At 44.4% G+C, this 24,000-nt stretch overlaps 1 protein-coding gene across 3 annotated transcripts in view; it reads right to left on the reverse strand.

Annotated features, from left to right (window-relative positions):
- LOC138952221 (HEAT repeat-containing protein 5B-like) overlaps positions 1-24,000 on the reverse strand; it is a gene marked incomplete in the record, with an annotated part of 117,059 nt that overhangs the window by 76,918 nt on the left and 16,141 nt on the right. For all 3 annotated transcript variants that reach the window (XM_070323826.1, XM_070323824.1, XM_070323823.1), the window contains 2 exon segments: positions 4,161-4,269; positions 10,301-10,512. In XM_070323826.1, coding sequence (XP_070179927.1) covers positions 4,161-4,269; positions 10,301-10,512 — 321 coding nt within the window.

The following is a 24,000-nucleotide window of genomic DNA, read 5'->3' on the forward strand; positions in this document are numbered from 1 at the left end:
GGGTCTTTCCTGGCAAAATTGCTTAGGCACAGTTAATAATTGTCTACCTATACCCGTGTGACTTGGAATAATAGGCCGTGAAAGGTAAATATGCGCCGAAATGGCTGCAATCTACTGGCCGTATAAAATTTCATCTCACACGGCATCATTGCAGAGCGCCTAGAACTGTACCCACGGAATATGCGCGATATAAGCGTCCTATTGATTGATTGATTGATTGAAAGCTGATTAGCTGAGACACCATCACATGCATCAGTGTAACTTGACATCAAAGCGACCAATAATTTGTTGGTTATATTGTTTTGTATCGTCCCTGCAACCTATCATGGCGATCCGGGACGGACGACCGATGGCTTGAAGGCGGTGTAAGGTGGTTGTACAGTACTGAGTCGACCTAACCGTTAGGAGTAAACGCACGTAGCCAATGGACTTAGAATAAAATTAATGGGATGTAAACCCGCAGACAAAACAGTCGGAAGGATCTAGCAGCTGCTTACTCGAGATAAAACACCCCGCCCCAGCCCCCCCCCCCCCACACCCCCACACACACACACACACACACACCCTTCTAGGCTTTTTACACAGAGTTACTTCATCGTAGCTTATCCTAAGACAAAAACAGCCAATAAAAAGGTCCTCGACCCAAATGGTTGACGCACCGTGTAGAGATAGCGATCTAACAGGCCAGAGGATGGGAGCAGATAGTCATCAACCGACAAACAAACAGTTGTTGTGCAAAGCATGGCACGATGGAGCCCACAGAGGCAATTAACGGTATCTTTAAGCACTATGAGTAGTACTCACAGTGGTGTGAACGTTCTATTTCACTACACGTAATAAGAGGTATGACATTTCAAAACACGATCAGCGTTTTGCGATCCGCAGCGGCCACGCTTCAACAACTAGCCTAGCTTGTTGGAACCTCCATAATATAACCCCACAATGGTAACAATATTCGTGACTAAAAGAGTAAAGCCATAATAATCAAAAGTGGAAAGTCATGCAGTGCTGACGTTAAATGTTAAAGATCTGGGAATGTAAGCATTCCCATGACCGACACAAATATGCTCATTCTTTTAGTGATATCACGCAGAGATGTGGAAATGTTGATTTAAACTTCACTCCATCACTGGCTTTTAATTTTTCACAGATACGGTTTCCTATAAAATAAAGATTGCGATCAAAACCGCAAAGAAATCGATCTACATGGTTTAAAAGCAGTTAAAACCAGCTGGAAATGTTTCAAGAACATCTTACCTATCCAAAAATCATACTGTTTCCCGAAAAAACGTAAATTGCGACTAACCGTGCACATCTCAAAAGAAAGCGACAGATACAGGTTCTAAAAGCAGCTAAAGCCGCATATCCAAAGGTCTCCGCAAGAAAAATGAAGGCTGATTTATCCGACATCAAGACGAAACAGCCAGTGAACACAAATAGATGCAGCCAGGGCTTCAGAAGGCCGTCCCGTTATATCTCACACACAAAGAAAAGAAGGCAAGGACCAAAAGGGGATCAATCGAAACCCATCTTAAAGCGTACTGAACTTTGCTTTAAAGGTACTGTCCTTCCCACGCACACGGTCATGCTCTGCGCTACAGATCTACCCAGGCGTTCACACTGAATAAGACTTGATATAACATAACATAGCTACAGATCTACCCAGGCGTTCACACTGAATAAGACTTGATATAACATAACATAGCTACAGATCTACCCAGGCGTTCACACTGAATAAGACTTGATATAACATAACATAGCTACAGATCTACCCAGGCGTTCACACTGAATAAGACTTGATATAACATAACATAGCTACAGATCTACCCAGGCGTTCACACTGAATAAGACTTGATATAACATATTAACATAGCTACAGATCTACCCAGGCGTTCACACTGAATAAGACTTGATATAACATAACATAGCTACAGATCTACCCAGGCGTTCACACTGAATAAGACTTGATATAACATAACATAGCTACAGATCTACCCAGGCGTTGACGCTGAATAAGAGTATTCTTTAACTTGGACAAGTACCGACAATTATAGTATACAGCCTGGCTGCTAGTGTCCAGTGTCATTTTTTATTTATTTTATTTTTTAAATATTCATTCCTTTCTATTCTATATATTTCTTACTGTTATTTTTATTTTATCTGTTGTCAGTAACGAAACTAATTCAACAAAACTTCCCACTCTGCATATGAGGCAGTCGCGCTATTGATTTTAAATGTGTCTTGAAGTGAAAGGATGCTTGTCATTGCGTGTACAAACCAGGACAGCTCTAAGGCGATGTTCATGATCGTTGACATGAGAAGGACAAAACATTTAAAGCGGTCTGAACTTTCCTTTATAGAACGCTGGCTGAAAGTCAGACCAATCTTAGGGGAGACCCGACACGACAGCGACTGAAAGGAATCGATGCAAGGAAGGGGTGTGCCGCTTTTAACCTTCGGTTGTCTCGCACAGACTGACACGCTAGACACGACAGGGAATCAATCGCTAGGGCAAGTGATGGGTTGCATCATCAGTCTCTTTCTCCTTCGCCCCGAACCCCTGTCCCTGTCCCTGTCCCAGCCTCTTTTCAGCGCGCGCACCTCCTCTTCTGTTTCTTTCTTCTCTGTGTGTATCCTTCTCTTAAATCATAGAATTATCTTTTGACAACATTTCTGGTCTCTCACCTATTCCCTCGTATTCCTCTTTTCTTTGTTTCCTACTACTACCCCCCCCCCTCTCTCTCTCTCTCTCTCTGTCTCTGTCTGTCTCTCTGTCTGTCTGTCTCTCTGTCTGGCTGTCTCTCACTGTCTCTGTCTCTCTCTGTCTCTCTCTCTCTCTTGTTAAATAAAGTTCAATTCAATTCTCTCTCTCTCTCTCTCTCCCCCCCCCCTCTCTCTCTCTCTCTCCCCCCCCCGCGCCCCCCCCCTCTCTCTCTCTCTCTTCTTCATTGGAAAACTTCTCCTCTCTCTCATTCTCCTCCCCTTCTGGAAACAGACATCGCCGAAACAACTTTTCCTCCATCAGTCCAGCTAGTTCTCGACATTTCTTAATTCCATCCCAACCAACACCCCTTCTCCCCCATTCCTTCAGACAGCAAAAGGGCATTGATCCAGGTAAGGGACAAGATAACGAGCGCCTCTTAGGACACTCCCCTATTGATCTGTCGTTTCCTTGGTCTGACGGACCTACAGCGTCCATTAGTATCACTCACTCAAACGGAATTAGCGCTCCAGTAATGGGGCTGACTCGTGTCTCGCTACTGTTTTCCGCTTTCAACTCCTGACTACTGGAGTGTCCATTTTTTGATGGAGAGGGTAAAATCACCACAACTTGCTTTGTTAGCGATGCAAGCGTCGAAGGTCTAAGGATGTCAAAGACGTTGTCTCGTGTCCCTTTCTTTCTCTGACAATTTTTCTTCTCTCAGTCTTGGTAAATTCACGGTGACAAAAGATATAATATGCCGACGTCCTTTTTATCATTATCACCCCATCCCCCCCCCCCCCCCCCCCGTATATACGGTGGTGTTTAGGTTTCATTTTGTCTGTCTGCCTGTCTGTCTGCCTGTTTGTCTGTCTGCCAAACTTAAGATTAGATATCGTTACAATTGGAATCTCAAGTCGTAAAAAAAAAATGCAACAGGAGCTCAGCAAGTGCGTTATGAAGAAATTCAAAATCGTTAGAGTTTTGCACTGAGTCGACAGCATGCTTTTTTTTGCAGATTCTTCTCATACTGCTTTGTTTTTGTTACTCATATTGTCTTCAATCAATATACGACTAAAGCGTTGGGAGGGACGGGGTGCTTACACAATTCACACACACACACACACACACACACACACACACACACACACACACACACACACACACACACACACACACACAGGCACACACACACATACACACACACACGCACACACACACACACATACACACACACACATGCACACACACACGCACACACACACACACACACACGCACACACACGCACACGCACACACACACACGCACACACACACACAGCAACACCTTATCCAAGTAAGTTCCACAACTACCAATCCCAACCAATCCCAACCATCCCAACCAGCAATGTGAAGGTGGTATAGACACATGCCAACCCAAGAGACGCAACGTGAGACCGACGTTGCTCAAGGTGCTCACCTCTGCATTCTTGAGCGCCTTGATGAGGATCGACACGGTCTCCTCGTACGACCGTCCCGTCATCCGCCCCAGTCGCTCGTACATCGCTCCCAGACACGCAATGGCCGCCCTGAAACACAAAAACAACACATATTATAAGTGGCTAATGTGTTGTTGTAAGTGTATTATTGCGTTATTTTGCCAGAATGTATATGTATTTGATGTTATGTTAAATTGTATGTTGTTAATCATAGTTAGTATGTAAAACGCGAAGAGCATAGATTACTGTGGTTCGGACTATTTAAGGTGTCACAATTATTATTATTACATATGAAAAGAAGAAGAAAATAATAATGCAAGAAGGGATGGACAAATCACAACTTGCTGTATGTATACCATCGGTTTCATAATTAGAAGTGTGATCGACAAGAAGAAGAAGATTAGAAGTTCTTTGCCGGGTCGCTGCTTTCAACGGTCCAAGCACCACGTTATCTTTATCTGTTTTTTTCTTAAGACGACGTTCACGAAAATGGCAGCTGGGCTTTCCCCCCCCCCCCCCCCACACACACACACTAATCGTGTGCAAGAACATAAACAACAAACAAAACGAGAAAGAAGAAAAAGAACTCTTAAATAACAAAAAATGATAAAAACACAGAACTCAGAAGACAGATTCGGGGAAAGGATACCAAAAAAAAGTGCACACGCCATAACACAAATTTCTGCTTACATACAGCTCACCCCACCCCCCCCCCCTCCCCCCTCCCCCCCTTCAGACACCTTTATTTATGACATTCTCCTCATCCAACTACCGAACCCTACCACCAACCTCAAGTTTTTCCTCCACAGCCATTACACATCAACATGTCAAGCCGTGGTTCATGCGGTATGCATCACCCTTCTAACATCACAAAAAATCAAGTCAAACGCGACGCGAGCGGGTTTTTGTACATGTCATTGTCTGTGGGTGGCAAAGTGGCCCGCCTGCCAACACTTCCAGCCGTGACATTATGTTCAATCGCTTGTTGGTTTTTGTACGCCTACCCCCTTTCCCCCTGGCCCCCTCCTCTCACCCTTACTCCTACTCTGTGTGCAGCATGCCTACTGTAAGATGCACACCGTCATGATTGCTGTAAAGGTTGACCTTCAAGAATTCTAGTTATAAAGCAGAGCATGACATTACGTTCAATCTCTTGTTGGTTTTTCTACCCCTACCATTTACCCCCCCCCCCCCTCCTCTCCCCCGTTCCCCCATCCCTACTTCTCTTATGTGCAGCTTGTGTAATGTAAGATGCACACAAGGATTGCTTTAGGGTTGACCTTCAAGACTTCAAGTTATAAAGGAGAGAGCAATGACATTAAGTTCAATCGGGTGTTGGATTGTGTGCCCCTGCCCCTCACCTTCCCCCCCACTTCCCTCCCTCCTCCTCTGTTTCTGCTTCACGTGCACCTTGCACAGCAGGCTGACTGCACTTCTCCAACTGCAAGCTATTTGTAAATGACAGCAGTGACATCATGTTCAATCGCTGGTTGCTTTTTGTACCCGAACTCCGCCAGAGGAGACAGCGCTACAAAAGAAGCTATACGGCCCCAGAGAGGACTTGGAGAGGACAGCACGTTTCGCCCTGCAGTCCGGACTGACGATCTAACAGCGAACGACAAGAACAAGAAGAAGAATACAGTGTGAGAGGATAGCACGTTTCGCCCTGCAGTCCGGACTGACGATCTAACAGCGAACGACAAGAAGAAGAAGAAGAATACAGTGTGAGAGGACAGCACGTTTCGCCCTGCAGTCCGGGCTGACGATCTAACAGCGAACGACAAGAACAAGTACCCGAACTCCCACCCCATCCCTACTTCTCCTCTTATGTGCAACTTACCTACTATAATATGCACACCATGATTGCTGACATGTAGGGCTTGTAGTATAAAGTAGAGCATGACATTATGCTCAATCGCTTGTTGGGTTTTGTTCCACCCCCAAATGCCCCCCCCCCCCCCCCCCCCCTCCATCTCTTGTCCTCCTCTGCCTGGGCTCAAGAATCTCCAATACATTATCGTCCATTTTGGAAGCGACAATTCAAGGATAAGTCCCAGGACCAGGGACCATCGATGTGTGTTTGTTGTGTATCTTGTTTGTCTAGTTTGAAGACAGGAAGAAGTGGGGGATGGGGTGGTGATAAAAACACCTGGCGTAAAGGTCATTTCCCCTCCTCTTCTTGTGCTTTAGATTCGTGGAATTGGTTCCTGGAGGCCACCTCGTTTACTCGCTCTCAGAATAGGCCCTCTTCAGCGTGAGTGCCGGATATAATATATTGCAATCCATTGCTTATTCTATTACCCTCGAAAACTGAGAAGAACTTACTTTCCCTCCCTCCCTCCCTCCCTTCCCCCCCCTCTCTCTCTGAACTTTGATGCTCCCGTGCGCTTCCAACGATGAAGAAAGGTATGAAGTGACATAAAGTGCACAGTGGTGAAGTAACTGCCGAAGACAAGTACCGATTAATATACAACATTGGAGTGGAGGAGCAGGATAACAGTAGGAATATTATGATAATATATCTAACTCCTCATGATAATATCTCTGACTCCGGAGTTATTTATTGACTACGACCGTCTGCCATCACTCCACGATTCGGCACTCAAGAAAAACTCCGAAAGAATGCATCATGCTGCTTTGCTTTATGTGCCCTTGCCTTCGTGTCTATCCCACTGTCTCAGAGCTTTGCCTGTTATGTGACTGTGTCTAGCCCACTGTCTCAGAGCTTTGCCTGTTATGTCACTGTGTCTATCCCACTGTCTCAGAGCTTTGCCTTGTTATGTCACCGTGTCTAGCCCACTGTCTCAGAGCTTTGCCTGTTATGTCACTGTGTCTAGCCCACTGTCTCAGAGCCTTGCCTGTTATGTCACTGTGTCTAGCCCACTGTCTCAGAGCCTTGCCTGTTATGTCACTGTGTCTAGCCCACTGTCTCAGAGCTTTGCCTGTTATGTCACTGTGTCTATCCCACTGTCTCAGAGCTTTGCCTGTTATGTGACTGTGTCTAGCCCACTGTCTCAGAGCTTTGCCTGTTATGTCACTGTGTCTATCCCACTGTCTCAGAGCTTTGCCTGTTATGTGACTGTGTCTATCCCACTGTCTCAGAGCTTTGCCTGTTATGTCACTGTGTCTAGCCCACTGTCTCAGAGCTTTGCCTGTTATGTCACTGTGTCTATCCCACTGTCTCAGAGCTTTGCCTGTTATGTCACTGTGTCTATCCCACTGTCTCAGAGCTTTGCCTGTTATGTCACTGTGTCTAGCCCACTGTCTCAGAGCTTTGCCTGTTATGTCACTGTGTCTAGCCCAGTGTCTCAGAGCTTTGCCTGTTATGTCACTGTGTCTATCCCACTGTCTCAGAGCCTTGCCTGTTATGTCACTGTGTCTAGCCCACTGTCTCAGAGCTTTGCCTGTTATGTCACTGTGTCTGCCAAAATGTCTGTATGTCTGTTCCCAACTTTCCGTTTTGATTCTTCCGGCTGTCACAGCCACAGAGTGTGACAGACTGATCTTGAGACATCTTCACATAGGGAGATCGAGAACTTCCAACTTCCTGTTTCTACAACACCAATCAATTGTTTTCTGTGGGGCTGAAGATTATGATGTCTTGAAAAAAAAGGCGTGGACAATCTCATGCCAGAATGTCTATCGCCTGTGACTTTGTATTACCCATGACAAAAATGAGAGAGAAAATGTCAAATCTTCGCGTTATGTCGCTTATTGATGTCTATTTTCCCACGTTTTGAAAGGCGTCATTTATTGCGAATTGTACTTGTTTGTATGTTGTCTCTCAACCACCCCCCCCCCCCCCCCCCCCCCCCCCCCTTCTGTCGAGCCATTGTAAAGCGCTTCCAGCTGTGCAGAAGCACTATATAAATGTTCTATTATTTTTACGAAGCAAACCCACAATCGGACTCAGCACACATGAAGGAAAATACAATTTTCAAGAAAAAGAAACTAGAACACATTCAACAACATCAACGACGACAACACAAAAGAGAAACACTCTCAAACAAGGAGAGAGAGGAAACCCACAGAAACACAACCCCCAACACTCCTACACAAAGAGAGAGAAAACCCGCACACAAACACAGCCCAAATTCATCCAGCAATCAGCAAATCGAGGTCGAGACTTCCTATCATTTCTACGCAGCTAGAAGCGTCATTGTATAACGACGTGGTCTAGATCCCCTGTGGATACCAATCGATAGATATGCACTGGGAACCCCGTGTGCAATCATCGTGTTCTGGCGCTGGGATGGCTGTATGATGCCCTGTGCGTCGAGCCAGCGACACCCCTGCGTTTACCTACCCTGCTAATCACACGCAAACCGACACTAAAATTGCATGAGCGGGAATATTGCTGAAACAGGACCCGTCAAACCTGCAGCGCGCAGTAAAATGCTCTGAAGAAAGAGTCCTAGATGCAGTTACAACACAAGCTGACAAGCTCGTCAAAAGCGGGATCACATTTCCAGTTCTTCTCTCTTTTTGCTGAATGTTTCATCAGTGAGATATCTTTGTAACTTTTTGGTTAATTAACCCGTCTTCTTCCTTTCGGGTACTCAAATAAATCCCCCGGGAGAGGGGGGGGGGGGGTCAGGAGGAGGGGAGAGAAATACCCAAATGGAGACTGGGGAGACAGGGAAAAGAGCTAAGGTCGGGTTATAGATAGCGGAGGTCAAAAACATATTCACGAATAGAAATAAGTTATTGGTCAATAATGTGTAAGCTTTGTGAATAATGCATGTGACAGCCCTCTCGGTTGAAATCAATACTGTTACGGTCTGGATATAATGGTACAGCGTCCTGAAGAAATGACATGTCTTTATTTTACGAGTGCAGAATAGGCTGTGATCTGCTTTTTTTGTTTACGCCGCGTTATGAAATAAAAAAAACGCTCGCGCTGGACCCGAGTACTCTTCAGACTGGCTCGCTCCCCCAGTATGAACGTTTTTGTCTTGTGCACGTTTAAGACCAAGTGATTGATCTGTGTGAATTACAGGCATTCCCTTTGCTATATAAATACATTGCATGCGAGCCGAGGATGTGCGTGGTGACTGGCCTTTCTCTTTTATTTGATCACAGTGAAAATGCACACACACATTCACACACACACACGTCTCTCTCTCCCTCACTCCCTCTCTCTTTCTTACACACACACACACACACACACACACACACACACACACACACACACACACACACACGAGTACAGACTCATTCACGCGCGCACACACACACACACACACATACACACATACACACACACAAACACAAAAACACTCACACACACACACACACACACACACACACACACACACACACACACAAACAGTAACACTAACACATGTGCACAAAATGAACAAACACACACACCGCGCGAGAGAAAAAGACGTCAAAGACTTTTGACCGTGACGCAATCTTTTTATGACGCTATATATTTCTCGTCAATGTGTGACGAGTTCGGCTGTTCTATCAGACTGCCTGGCTGGCTGTGGCTCCGCGAATTCCTCCCACCGCCAAGTCGGTTTTTTGTGGTTTATTTCGCATTTAGGTTCCAGGTAACATTATGAAGTTTTAATACGATCAATCGGACCTATTATCAAGTTAGTGTATCAACTTTTGAACGAACTGCGCCCAGTAGTTTCCCAGCAATAAGCTGTTAAGTGGAGAAAGACAGACACACAGACAGACACACAGACACACAATTAAAGTTTGCTGAGCCCTTGTACTAGCGTACTCGGGGATAAAGCGGCGTTTAGGTTTCGCTTTGTCTGTTTGTCTGTTTCTCTGTCTACGGATTAGACTTGTATCTCTCTGGTACTCTGGGGTCAATTGAGCTCAAATCTGGTCAGTAGCTTGTTTAAAGAGATAGGAAGAGAAGGGGGAGACGGTGATCGATACAAAACAAAAGAGAGAGAGAGAGAGAGAGAGAGAGAGAGAGAGAGAGAGAGAGACGGGGTAAGGGTGAGAGTGAGAGAGACAACTACAGAGGGGGAGAGGGAGAGAACGAGAGAGGGGGGGGGGGGAGACAGACAGATAGTACGAATAACAAGAAAACACCCATATGATCCCAAAGAACAGCACACAGTAGTAAACGTTGCGAGTTGTTCCCACTACTCACAGCCTGGTGGGGAGGTAGCTGGGCGAGTCATCTTTGTTGCGGATGATGTCGTTGCACTTGTTGATGGTCTCGAACAGGGCGAAGGTGTCCCCCACGCTGAAGAGCTGGGCGAGGCACCTGGCGAGCAGCTTACGTGTGGGGGGACCAGGCGACTCGCTGATCTGTGCCGTCAGTTGTTCCACCAGGGTCTTCTGGCTGCCTTTGATGTCCGACTGTTGGGACAGAGAGAAACGAATAGTACGGTTATTGCACGATGACCAATTGCAAACCAGCTGAAACATTGCGAATATTCCATGGTGAATCAGAATCTTCCGTCCGATATTTTTCTGATGCCCGCTTTGATGTCAGACTGTTGGGATAGAGAGAACAAAATAGTACAGTTATTGCACGGTGACTGAATGCAAACCATCTGTCCTGTCAGTTGCTCCACCAGGGTTTCTTGACTGCCTTAGATGTCAGACTGTTGGGACAGAGAGAAATCAATAGTACGGTTATTGCAACATGACCAAAATTGTAATTGCATGGTGAATCAGAATCGTCCGTCAGATTAGTTTCTGATGCCTTTGATGTCAGACTGTTGGGACAGAGAGAAACAAAATAGTATGGTTACTGCACGATGACTAAAACAAATTATTGCATGGTGATTCAGAATCTTCCGTCCGTTTGTTTCTGATGCTTTTGATGTCTGACTGTTGTGACAGAGAGAAAAAATAGTTCGGTTATTGCACGATGACCAGAATTAAAGCAAACCAAATAAAATATTGCAAATATTCCATGGTGAATCAGAATCTTCCGTCCGTTTGTTTCTGATGTCTTTGATGTCAGACTGTTGTCACAGAGGAAAAAAAACAACCTATTCCGGTTATTGCATGGTGACCAATTGCGACCAGCTTATCCATTGTGAGCATTGCATGCATGGTGAATCAGTCTTCCATCAGTTTTCTGACGTCTTTGATCCAAAAATTGTGTTCAATGCACGGTGACCGAGCGCTTTCAACCCGGGTTTTGCAGGCTCTGCCTTCTGATTTGATGTCAGGCAGAATAAAAGTTAAAAAATACAAAGCGACTACTGTTAAAGTAAACAGCGTCAAGCTGTCGGTTGGTTGTCTCTGTTTTCTTGTTTTAAACAGGGTCTAATGGCTGCCTTTTGTGCCAGACTGTTACAACACAAACGAATTTCACGTGCTTGGTGTGCGATGTTAGTCTTGTTTCTGCCGCATTAACAAGATCGTCTACATGCACATGATTTGCGACGATAAAGCTAATTTAAAACAAAAAAAGATGAAGAAAACATAAAACCAAAAAGAAAGTTATTCTATGTGCAATGTGAGGAATTCTGTTTTCTGCTGCTTGCTTGCATAAACTCGCCTGTTCTCACACTTACAGAGACCATTACTTTCAAAGGGGTACTGTTAACCTTATATTGACAGTATATGGCAAACCACTTATCCAACATCGATTGAATTCACAAGGGAATAAACTCAGGCGTCTGCAGTGGGGACCATAACTGAAATGATATCCACTTGTAACACAACGCCGATTTCCGAAAGGAGTACTCAACCCCAAACAGATAAAACTTTTAAAACAGAACGAACACTGTTCCATCTGCACTTATTATGAAAACGTACTGTAAGAGAACTCGATATTTAAGCCGATTTTATCAAAAGTTTAGGGGAGCACTTTTCGAGGACAACGAAGAGTGTTGTACTTCAAAAGCGCACACAGAAACAAACATGCCGTTTTCGTTCCAGAAAAGCAGGTATTACGCTAATATTCCCAACTTCAAACATCTCAAGAAATCATCTTTCCACAAATATTACACACTTCAAACACCGCCAGAAATTTATTTTAAATACAAACATTTACCCCTACCTCAAAACTGGGGCTTTGCGACGTAAAATTTAAACAAAACCCTCTCTATTTCACTCTTCAAACCAAACATAAGGTTTCTTTATTGCGGCAAACTGCGCTGGAACTCTTTAAGTCGTTTCGCTAACGTTTCCACAACACATCCCTTCTGCCTCAGATGGAAGACATCTGCCGGAACAGATCCGTAACGGCAGTTTAATCCAACCTGTAATTAGAAGCCAATCAAAAGAGTTTCAACAGCAGCTGTCTATTATTTTTGAAGGACTTGCTTCCTGCGCCTCCCCATCCAGTCTTTAAAACGAATCTTGTCTGTAAGGTAAACGTTATAACGGGGCCGTGAACAATTTATCACGAACTTCTACGTCTTTTCTTCCCGGGCATCAAACAGCATTGGATTTGATCTGGAGGGAAAGAGGAGGCAGACAGACAACTCTTGTTCCTGGTCTTTGGAAAAAGAGACCATGCATGCAACTCTTTGAGAGCTTTGATCGTCAAGTCTATATCGCTAACAGGGGTTATAGACCTCGTGACATCTTGGCACCAATTCCCTTTTTCGTGTGACACAAGGAACGAAGATCAAAAGCAACAATCCACCAGCCTTGTACAAAACCCGTCGCCGAAACCAGAAGGGGAATATTGGAAAAAACACCCAGTGAAAGAAAACGAATTTGGAAGATGATCCTAATGACATAAAGAAGACTCTCTCTCTCTCTCTCTCTCTCTCTCTCTCTCTCTCTCTCTCTCTCTCTCTCTCTCTCTCTCTCTCTCCCTCTCTCTCTATCTCTCTCTCTCTTTCTCTCTCTCTCCCCTCTCTCTCTCTCCCACTCTATCTCTCTCACTCTCTCTCTCCTCTCTCCTCTCTCTCTCTCTCTCTCTCTCCTCTCCCTCTCCCTCTCCCCGTTTGATGGTTGTGTTGTTTCAAGGACTAGCTGTAAGAAAGGACAATGTGGACCTAACGATATAATCTTTATGTAACAAAGTTTCGAGTTCGAGTGCTTTTGTTTTATCCGTTAGTCTGAAAGCTTTTTTGGATTTCCTGCAGCTGCCACCCAGGGCACTACAGAGATATAGATAATGAAGTTCATTAAATCGATAATACACTCTTACCACACACAACACAACAAGACCACACAAAAAGCCAAAAGCTGAAAAGAGAGGAGAAGGAAGAAGTAATAGGGGAAAAGAAAGACGGACAAAAAGAAACGGCAGCTCATATTACTCGAGGGTGGACTCAAGTTTCACTGCATCCAGCTAGGCAAAAAGAATACCCCCAAAAAGGCCTCGACTTGGAACGAAAGAAAGACAGAAAGAAAAATAGAAAGAAAGAAAAAGAAAGAAAGAAAGACCGAACGAAAGAGAGAACATGACGTCAACAGGGAAAAAATCGAACAGAAAAAAGGGAGAAAGACACAAAATAGCAATTTCTGGAAATGATTGAAGTGGAAGCATGATAGGAAGATCTGCTTCAAATACTGTTCTCACTAGAGTCCACTCCGAAACAAGAAGCTTTATGTGATGGAAATTGGAAACGAGCAGAAAGGGGGAGGGGGGTGGGGGGGTGGGAGGGGGAAGAGAAGCACATGTACACCATTAATCAAACGAAGAAAAAAATGAAAAGCGAGGAAAAGATGAAGCTTCCAATTTCTTCTCACAACCTTCCCAGACTGGAGGCCGGTGGCAATAATACGCAGTAGGACCTCGCTCACTTAGCGATCCAATTAACACGAGCCATTAGCAGTACCGTTACGGTGATAGTCTCTGCGAATGGCAGCAACAAATAATAATTGGAGTCAGACTGGCAGCAAAGAGAGTGGAGCAACTCGCCGCGCGTGCCGGATAGTAGTGCATTAGTGGGGCTGGGGCGGGGGGGGGGGGGGGGGGTACAGCGTTAAACACATGTGTAATGGTGGGGAAAATTGCACGAACACACCACAACCACTGTCGTTGTTTTAGTGCTGCATACTTTACGACCCAGAAAACAAGGCTACCTGATAGATAGAAAATGCTAATGTCTGAAGCTTACGTCACGTGCACGTTGCAAGAGTACATCAAATCAGGGTCCACTGCTGCCGCCTTCACAACAGTGAAATTGAATTCCTATGCTCGTGACGGAGAATACAACTGAATAGGTAACTAATGAATCAAAACAAAACCCTACAACTGAGGTGCCTCTCGTGATTACTTCGAATTTAGTTTTCACATGAAATAGAAGAGGAAAAGAACACAGCAATTACCAGTCTGTTTCTACTCAGTTTTTTTACGCTCAGAAACATCGGGTCATGATCCACATCTAGGGAGACTGGTATTAACATTGACAATTTAATCATCTCCTTAGTTACGGCAAGAATATCTTAGAACCTATGTCAGTAATGACCTACGCCAGATCTGACCACCGACTCAGCTGCCCCTTTCAGGTAAGTGATTAATGTTTTGTACGCTTGGTCTTAAACTGGGGAATACGTTTACAGGTGCCCCGTAACGGTCAGTGAGTCTGACCACAAGTAAATCAGCAACATGCATGCATCTTTGATCGCCGCCCCGTCACCACCACAGCAATTAGCCCCTGGAGGAGATGGGAGGAAAATAGGCGGTCGGTGGGTGGACCCTGTTACAAAATAATGGCTTAATGGTGCAACAGACTTGACAACACTGTTTGTTTGATTGATTGCATGTTTTGCCTTCCTGGCCTGTCTTGTTACTGCCATTTATAAGTGTGGTTGTATTGAGACTAAAGATTAGATATATGTGGGTGCAGACTTTATCGTAACTTACAAAATAAAGCGTACAATGAGTAATACTAAAAAAGAAGACAATCATCAAGTTATATAAAAAGAATGCAATAAGTGAGCATGGTAAGTGGATGAACACATGTGTTCGTGACCTAACGCCCCACAACCATCTGCTTGGCGACCTGACATTAAAAGGAGGACCCTTATGACAAACAAAAAGAAGAAGCAGAAGTAGCAGAACGGAGGACGAGATTGGGACCCCCCATCACAGCATGTGACTTTGTTCAACTCCTATTTCATTGATATCCTTTCATTTCACTCATGGTCACACGAAGTGTTGGACCGGCACGGTTGGCCTAGTGGAAAGGCGTCCGCCCCGTGATCGGGAGGTCGTGGGTTCGAACCCCGGCCGGGTCATACCCAAGACTAAATTGGCAATCTAGTGGCTGCTCCGCCTGGCGTCTGGCATTATGGGGTTAGCGCTAGGACTGGTTGGTCCGGTGTCAGAATAATGTGACTGGGTGAGACATGAAGCCTGTGCTGCGACTTCTGTCTTGTGTGTGGCGCACGTTAAATGTCAAAGCAGCACCGCCCTGATATGGCCCTTCGTGGTCGGCTGGGCGTTAAGAAAACAAACAAACAAACACAAAGTGTTTACTGGAGTGGATGTGACGAAGCTTGTCTGCTAGCGGTTCACAAATAATGCCTTTTCATATTTATAGCTCGAGGAAGAAGAAAACCAGATATACATTTTACCTCCCAGTTTCTCTTCAATAACGAACTCACGTTCTGTAATATGCGTGTATAAGCGCACGCACACACTTACACACTTACACACGCACGCACACACTTACACACGCACACACTTACACACGCACGCACACACTTACACACGCACGCACACACTCACGCACTTGCGCACGCACGCCCACCCACCCATACACACAATTCGATAAATGCGGTCATATTCATTTTGGAAACTAGTCGCCTTACTATTGCCAAGACTCTTCGTTCATTCTCCGACTTCTACCAGTATAAGTGGAGGAAAACTTATGGGTTGGAAACAGCTCACAAGAAGGCACAGAGAGCGGGGGGATAGCGTGAATTGAGAGTAGGTGGTCAGTAATAAGTCAGCGCGCAGTCTGGCCCTAGACAGGATCACTGATAAAGTAATGACCACTGGTAACCTCTCAGCCGTCTTGGTACGTGTGTGGATGAATCATGGTCGGCTGGTCAATGCAGTGTTCCAATCATGCCGACACGGGAAATATGAATCATACATTAGATGAATGACTGGGTCATTTTCCCAGTAGAGACTTCGTTTCTGGGGCAGAACTACTACAAGTTCTGTCTTCTCTAATGCAGAGAAGTCTTATTGCATGTCGTCACGACAGCATATGGCGGTCGTATGTAACCAAGAGGCAACAGAACTACAGTTTAGGTATCATCTAAAGGCCTTCCACCAGCGCCGACACCACCACAACCTCAACAACACAACCACCCACCAAAACAACAACAATTCTGACAAGCGAAAATCGCTCTAATTTCATTTCTTACTTAGCCGTTCCGGTAATTTTCAAAACACTTCGGGAGAGCAAGAACTAACTCCACAACGTTGAGGAGCAGAGGTGGTTCACCAGTTTATCAATAACTGTCCAGGCAGGCCACCGTTACGCTATGACGGGTGATGGACAACAGGCCCTAATCTCGTCAGTCTCGCCACACCCACTCACCGCTACCGGCACAGATCTTGGCTACCAGTCTCTGATATGACCAAAGGAAGCAAGCTACACCACCCGTCAAAAGATACTATGTAGGCGCATCTTTGTGAAATGGTAAAACCAATCATACTTCAAGAAAGGCCATGCATGCATTGTACTGCCGTGAGCAACAAGAGAAACATTGATTCAACATTGAGTTACCCTTTCTACAGCCACATGACATCAGAGGCCCACTAAAACTCATAAACCGACCAAGATTTCAAAGTAAGGCATGTTTGTGTGCATTCAATCGAAAAATAAAAGACAATCTAATTAGACTTGATCAATAGTGCGGTCTTGTAGAATAATGGTTGTTTCGCTCTGTGTCAAATGCCATATTTGGGCAAAAAAATACAAAACAACGTTGAGTGTCGATACAGTCAATTAGGCACAGGACACCGTAGACAGCCCTACCGCCTCATCACAAAGATCCACGCCCAAACGAACCAGCCTAGTTTCTTTTGACCAGTAGTATATAACCCAACTTCTACCGTGAAGCCAGCAGTGGCAGTTCATATTCCAACCCTTGAAGCGACTAAAGCAATGACAGCTCTCATCCCGACTCTCGAAGCATATCCAACACTGGCGGCTTGAATCCAACCAAACTTGAAACGCACCAGAGTGCCTACCAAGCAGAGGCAGCTACTATCCCGACCCGGGAAACGTAGCAAGAAGTGGCGGGTAATTCCATTACTAGTGCGAAGCCCCTTGGGTGTTCAATGTTCTTCTTCATGAAAGCCGTCTGGGTGAAGCCTGCCCTGTCTTCCGGCGGCCTTGAGCCAGCTGGAGCAACACGCTTAGTATAGTATATATTAATAGTCGGGTTGCACGGGCTCCCAGGTCATCGAGGTATCTGACAGCTGCCAGACGGCTTCATTTCTTTCCCTCGCTCTCCTTGCTCTTTCCTGTTGACTAATCTACCTCTAACACTTCAGTGGCCTTGACCTCACTGTTCGGTCTTCGACACGGAAAACCCTACTACACTAAACTGTAACGTTATGTGCAGACTCAACGACGGTATCCATGTCCCACCCCCGTTTCACCACAGTGGTACATAAAAGAGCTCGGTCATTTTGCCATGAGTGCAGATCTGTTTTCACATAAGGCCAAAAAAAAAAAATAGGTCTGTTTACGGTAACCCGACCGACCCTAGTTTTTTCGCGCGACCCTAGACTTTTTTTTGGCATTTGGGGAAAAAAAAAAAAAAAAAAAAAAATCTTGTTTTTTGGGCAAAATAATGTAAAAATATGGTTTTTTGGAGAGAAAAAAAAAAAAATCCCGACCTACCGACCCTATTTTTTTGGCCTATGTTACCGTAAACAGACCTTTTTTTTTTTTTGGCCTAAACACGCACACACCTGGGTAGGGCGACTCTTGTTGCTGCTAGCTTTCCACTGGGAGGAAGCGACCCGATTGTTCCCAGCATTGGGATAATAATAGAGTGAATGAAATGCAATGCAATGAAAAGCGAACGAGAACATGTCAAACCTGGTTTCTGAAACTGTGTATATCGCTCCAAATTAAAGAAGAAATGCTACTAAGCATTCAGATCAAGCACTTACACTGTGACGCCTCAAACAGCAAATGTAAAATTGTGGACTGGAAGTTGGACACACAGATCCAAGGCAAACGACACAAAAAACAAGGATCGATGAGACAACTGATACAGAACAAATCTATATGGATAGAAGAAAGCTGCAAAATCCTGATGTGTCCCGTGACTTCGGGGAATAAGCCGTGCGTTTCAACATTCCACATAAGGATGATTTTGTAAAACAAAACAAAAAAAATGCAAGCGCGACAAGAAAAAGTGCCTCAGTTACTGGACAGCGAAAAGGGTTCCAAACTCGTGTACGTCACTCTAAATTGAAGTGGTCCAGTTTTGAACACCCTTTCTCTAACCAGTTTTGAACACCCTTTCTCTAACCAGTTTTGAACACCCTTCTCTAACCAGTTTTGAACACCCTTTCTCTAACCAGTTTTGAACACCCTTTCTCCAACCAGTTTTGAACACCCTTCTCTAACCAGTTTTGAACACCCTTTCTCTAACCAGTTTTGAACACCTTTCTAACCAGTTTTGAACACCCTTTCTCTAACCAGTTTTGAACATCCTTTCTCTAACCAGTTTTGAACACCTTTCTCTAACCAGTTTTGAACACCCTTTCTCTAACCAGTTTTGAACACCCTTTTTCTAACCAGTTTTGAACACCCTTTCTCTAACCAGTTTTGAACACCTTTCTCTAACCAGTTTTGAACACCCTTTCTCTAACCAGTTTTGAACACCTTTCTCCAACCAGTTTTGAACACCTTTCTTTATTTATTTATTTATTAGTGAGTATTTCTACGCACATACCCTCCCAGAGGGAGGCTCATGGCGTTTACAATATGCCGTGTGAGATGGAATTTTTTACACAATATATCACGCATTCACATCGGCCAGTAAATCTCAAGCGTGTTAGGCGAGTATATACTTACTCTAACCAGTTTTGAACACTGTGTGACATGCTATATAGTTCTCATAAAAAAAAAGTAGCACACATGGTAAACACTAACTTACAAAACTGCTTGCAGGAAGGGTGTTCAAAAGACACTTTCACATTCAAATTCATGGGTTACAACATAGCCGTGGAGAATTTAGAATTAGAGCCCGTCGCACAATATAGCTAATGTGGCCCAAGTCCGAAGGGATTGCGGCTAATGCGTCTGGAGCCAATTTTCGGCCACACTCGCCCACACTCTATCATCTGATAACGACAAGTCACACGGGTTGGAAACTGCGTACAGCCGATCACGTTGAGGTTCAGACCATTGCCACTGACAGCGTCTGGACCACTGACCGGACTTTCCTTTCGCGCTGCTAGCCTAGAATCCATCTGACCAGTGCTTCTCACAGATCCTTTGACGAGAAAGTTTGGCCCAGTCAATTACAGGGGAGGTGGGTTGGTAGCTCAGTTGGTAGAGCGATGTCCCCGAAAGCGACGTATGGCTGCCTGAATGGCGGGGTAAAAACGGTCATACACGTAAAAACCCACTCATGCAAAAATATGAGTGAACGTGGGAGTTTCAGCCCATGAACGAAGAAGAAGAAGAAGAAAAAGAAGAAGAAGAAGAAGAAGAAGAAGAAGAAGAAGAAGAAGAAGAAGAAGAAGAAGAAAAAGAAGAAGAAGAAGAAGACGAAGAAGAAGAGAAGGTAGAGCGATGGACTTGTGATCTTCGGTCACAAGTTCGAATCCAGGGCCGGACAGACACGTGTGATGCTTCGGAAACGGCAACAACGTCCCTGTGTCACCGCCGTGGTACGTGAAAGACCTCATTCACCCTCATGAGTGCAGGTGGCGGATTATACTTCAACACGCACACATCTGGGTCACGCGACTCTTAGGGGCTTCCGCTCACATAATTGTGACCCACTCCCACAAAAGGATAACAAAGTATCATTTTTGACATTTCGACTTTTTGGTATCCCTTGAAAGTGAAGATAACCAGCTTTCAGATGGTCTTTACTACAAGTGTCTATTATTTAGCATTGATGAGATATAGCGATTTAAAGGTTGCTCAAACTCAAGCGGCCATTTTGAGAAAAGCAGGTGTGAAGGTCACAGGAGTAAATTTGCAAAAAATCCCTAGCAACAGGTTTTGGTTTAACTTCTAAAGCTTAAAGTGACTGACAATGATTACATGTAAACTTTTCTTCAATATGCATCACAAAAAATGAAAATGAAATTTGTTTCAAGTAAAAAAAAAAGTGAAGAAAGAAACAATTATTTTGGGGTTAAAAGGGTGCTTATTTTGCGTCTGCAGTGCAATAAAACCTCATTTTTATTATATTTGCAAAGCGAATCTGAAATTGATATTTACAGAATAGATATAACACATTTGGTAGAGTGCAAAAATGCAAAAATCTCAAAATCCAAAATGTTGGCCATGGCTCAGGTTTATTGCTGTTATCTCTGTTCGGCCACAGCGACTTTGTTATCATTTTGTTGGAGCGGGTATTATGTAACTTCAGCAGGACCGACGACGCACTGCATATCATCCCAGCCCGCTACACGTTGCATGAAAGGAAAACAGGCCAAATACTCGTCATAATCCCTATCGCGGCATAAAAAAAAGGCAGCACGTCGTTGGTCCTGCTGAAGTTACATATAAGTATGTGAGCGGAGCCCCTTACTGCTGCTAGCGTTTACTGGGACTTGGAGGAAGCGGTCCAAATTTCCTCGCGACGGGATAATAAAGGATACTTTCTTCTTCTTTTTTTAAAACTGAATGAAAATAAAACGAAGGAGTCACCGTCGACATTGAAAAAGCTGTCCAACCCCGATAGAGAAGCCTCAACCAGAGAATTGTTTTCTTAACGTTCGTGAAGAAGAAAAAATTGTCTAGATGAGCCTTCTTTACCGTAGAGCCAGGATTGGACAGTTTTTTCAATAGTGATGGCCAGTCCTCCGTTGTATATATTTTCATTAAGAGAATGACAAAGGCAGAATTAGCATCGCTGACACACTCATGAACAGGAACCCCTGTGTCGAGACCTTCACATGTTTCCTCAGTATTTCCTCACATCCCTATCAGAGTCCTACATCCACACGTCATCCTTGCTTACTCAACATTTTTGGGAAATGGAGAATGGACTGGGAGACTTTCAGAGATGTATACAAACAAGAGCTTATAATATATTCAAGACATGTGCAAATAAAACACTGAGACGTTGCTTACTGCAACTTTTGGGAAATACAGAAGAGACTGGAAGACGCCTAGATGTGTGGGTTGTTCTAAAGCGAGCAGAGAGATCGGCTGTACCAGGGACATATAGGTCTATGGCTGTACTGACAGTGAAAGTCAATTCAAACACACAATCTGGTCCGAAAAGAGAACGAATTAAGTCAGTCACAGTAACGATCGCACTCGTTGCAGTCCCTCTGTTCTGGGGAGGAAAAAAAAAAAACTTGTTCGGATGACTAGGGCAGGGGGGTACCTTAACTTTTTTTGCTACCGGCCAGGGGGGCCGGTAAGTCAAAAATTGAACCAGCCCCCCAAAATCCCAACCGGCCCCCAACCTGCCGGGATTTCTTACAACCGCCCCAGCGGCTCGTCGCGTGCTAACCACATACACAAAAGACGTACATTCATACTTATAATGCATACATGTGGATTTGCACTACTAATAACTACCACAAACACACACAAAACTTGATGACTAAAGTGCTATGTTTTAATATAATGATAATTAACCTTGTTTTCATAAAGAATTTAAAATAAAAGCCGCCACAAAGAAACAAGAAATCAAAACCACATTCACACCCTGTCACACAATCACACACTAAACCTCACTAAAAGTTACCCCCTTTATGTACCCCCTACCACACAATTTACAAAGTAATTTACTATGGAACTCTACTTACCACATAAACACACACTACAAAAGAGTAAATCAGCATTTTTTTTAATTTAAATTATGTTTTTTGTTGTGTAAAACCAAGTATAAAAAGCTGACTACCAAAAAAAAATTTAAGTTGCTTTCTTGTTTTGTTTCTTTTTCTTTATGTCTGTGTTATTAATATTACTGTTAGATCAAGCAGAAGTATAAAAGTTGCATACCAGCCAAATTTCCCACAGCTTAAGTCATAAATAATCAAAAGCATTATATTTCATTTCTATTTCCTAATGAAAACAAACAGATGTTCAGATTACTTGATCCTAGAATTGTTCACAGGTGATCTTTATGCTTTTGATTCAGCAGAGTTGCATCCCTTGTCCTATTGTTGAAGGTCTGTCTTTTCTTCTTTATCACATATAGTGGATCCGGTTGGTCTTTTTTACTTCCTTAGTTGAAGGGAAATAATTGACAGCAGTAGTACTGTCACTACTTGTACTAAGTTGGTCAGCAAAGCTGGTGTTAACATATTTTGGAAAATGGTCTCAATGAGTATCCCTGCAGTCAATGACATACATTTCCCAGAAACTGGATCAGTGGTACATAGCAGGCACATCAAAGGAAAAATACAGAGGGCTAGGGGGAATATGTTTGCTCTGGATGGGCGGTCAGATCAAAGGCAGATGCATTGTAAAAGCTGGTTGGCCTTGAGACCTGGGTCAATGACCGGTACTTGCAATCTGAACACAGCTGCCTGTCGAGACACTGACCTTCTTACTCGGGGTCAATGACCGAGTTTTTATCTGAGAGGAAACTGTTTTACAACATGTGAAAGTCTCTGAAGGATTGGTGAGCGCAGGATAAGATATAAGAGAGGGGGTGTAGTGAATAGCGCAAAGACTGAGGGGGGACGAAGGGGGGTTTAACTTTTTTGACTGCTGATGCAATCGCCAGCGGCTCGTGGCACTGGAGGGGTGAAGACACGGTCAAGTGAGGCGGAGAGGGGTAGCCAATGTGTCTGACCTTGATTGGTGGTAGTCCTGAGTCCTTCTGAAAGTGGGGGAAGGGGGGGGATGAGTGGGCAGTAGAGAAGTGACAGATTTTGAGATCGCCCGCAGAGATATTTGTTCGCCGGCCGTTCCGATTGACTACGTTGCCTAACAACTTTGTGCTTCAGCGAAATTTGAACTCGCCAGGCGGGCGATTTTAGAGGAATTTCGAACCCGCCCGACGCGATTTGAAGTCGCCGGGGGCGAGCGGGCGAGCCCCAAAACTCACCCCTGTAGGGTGAGGGATAGTCTGGAGCTGATGACAGTCCCTGCACATCAAAGTGGAAGACACGCCACAGAACTAGGTTAACCATTCCCGTCATGCCAGGCTTGGCCGTCACGTGACACCAAGTGTGATGTGTTACTTCAATCAGAGCATCGGCACGCCATTATCGCCTTATGGGCCTAAGCTTCCCGAGGCTCTAATGCTGTGAGCCTTAAATCAATCGTACACCTCTCTCTCACTCTTAGTCTCTATATTGTGTATCACACATCGTCCACGTTGCTTTTATGTAACCTTCTTCGGACAGAAGACCTATTTTAATAGACTCACTCTCACTCTCTCTTTCTCTCATCGCTTTGACAATACCCCTTTCCTTCATCCACGTACACTTACAACATAATCCATCAAAATACTTTAACGTAAATAACCGTGTTATCGATCAGTCAATGTTCAAGACAACTCTTCGAGACAACAAAGAGCATGTAGTTAACCTTAGTGCCATGGAAACATTCATAACCAGATTTCCGTTAGTGCCATCATGTCAAAAGATCACTGACCTCAGCAAGGATTTCTTCATACATGAAAACTCGTCTTCGAAGAAAATTGATTTGGTGGCGAGAAAAACCTCTATTTCTAGGTGAACAGACCTGAATATAAATCTTTCGACCTCTCCATTTCATCCGACATTCAGCCGTG

This window comes from Littorina saxatilis, linkage group LG17, assembly GCF_037325665.1.
Source record: "Littorina saxatilis isolate snail1 linkage group LG17, US_GU_Lsax_2.0, whole genome shotgun sequence".
Lineage (NCBI taxonomy): Eukaryota > Metazoa > Mollusca > Gastropoda > Littorinimorpha > Littorinidae > Littorina > Littorina saxatilis.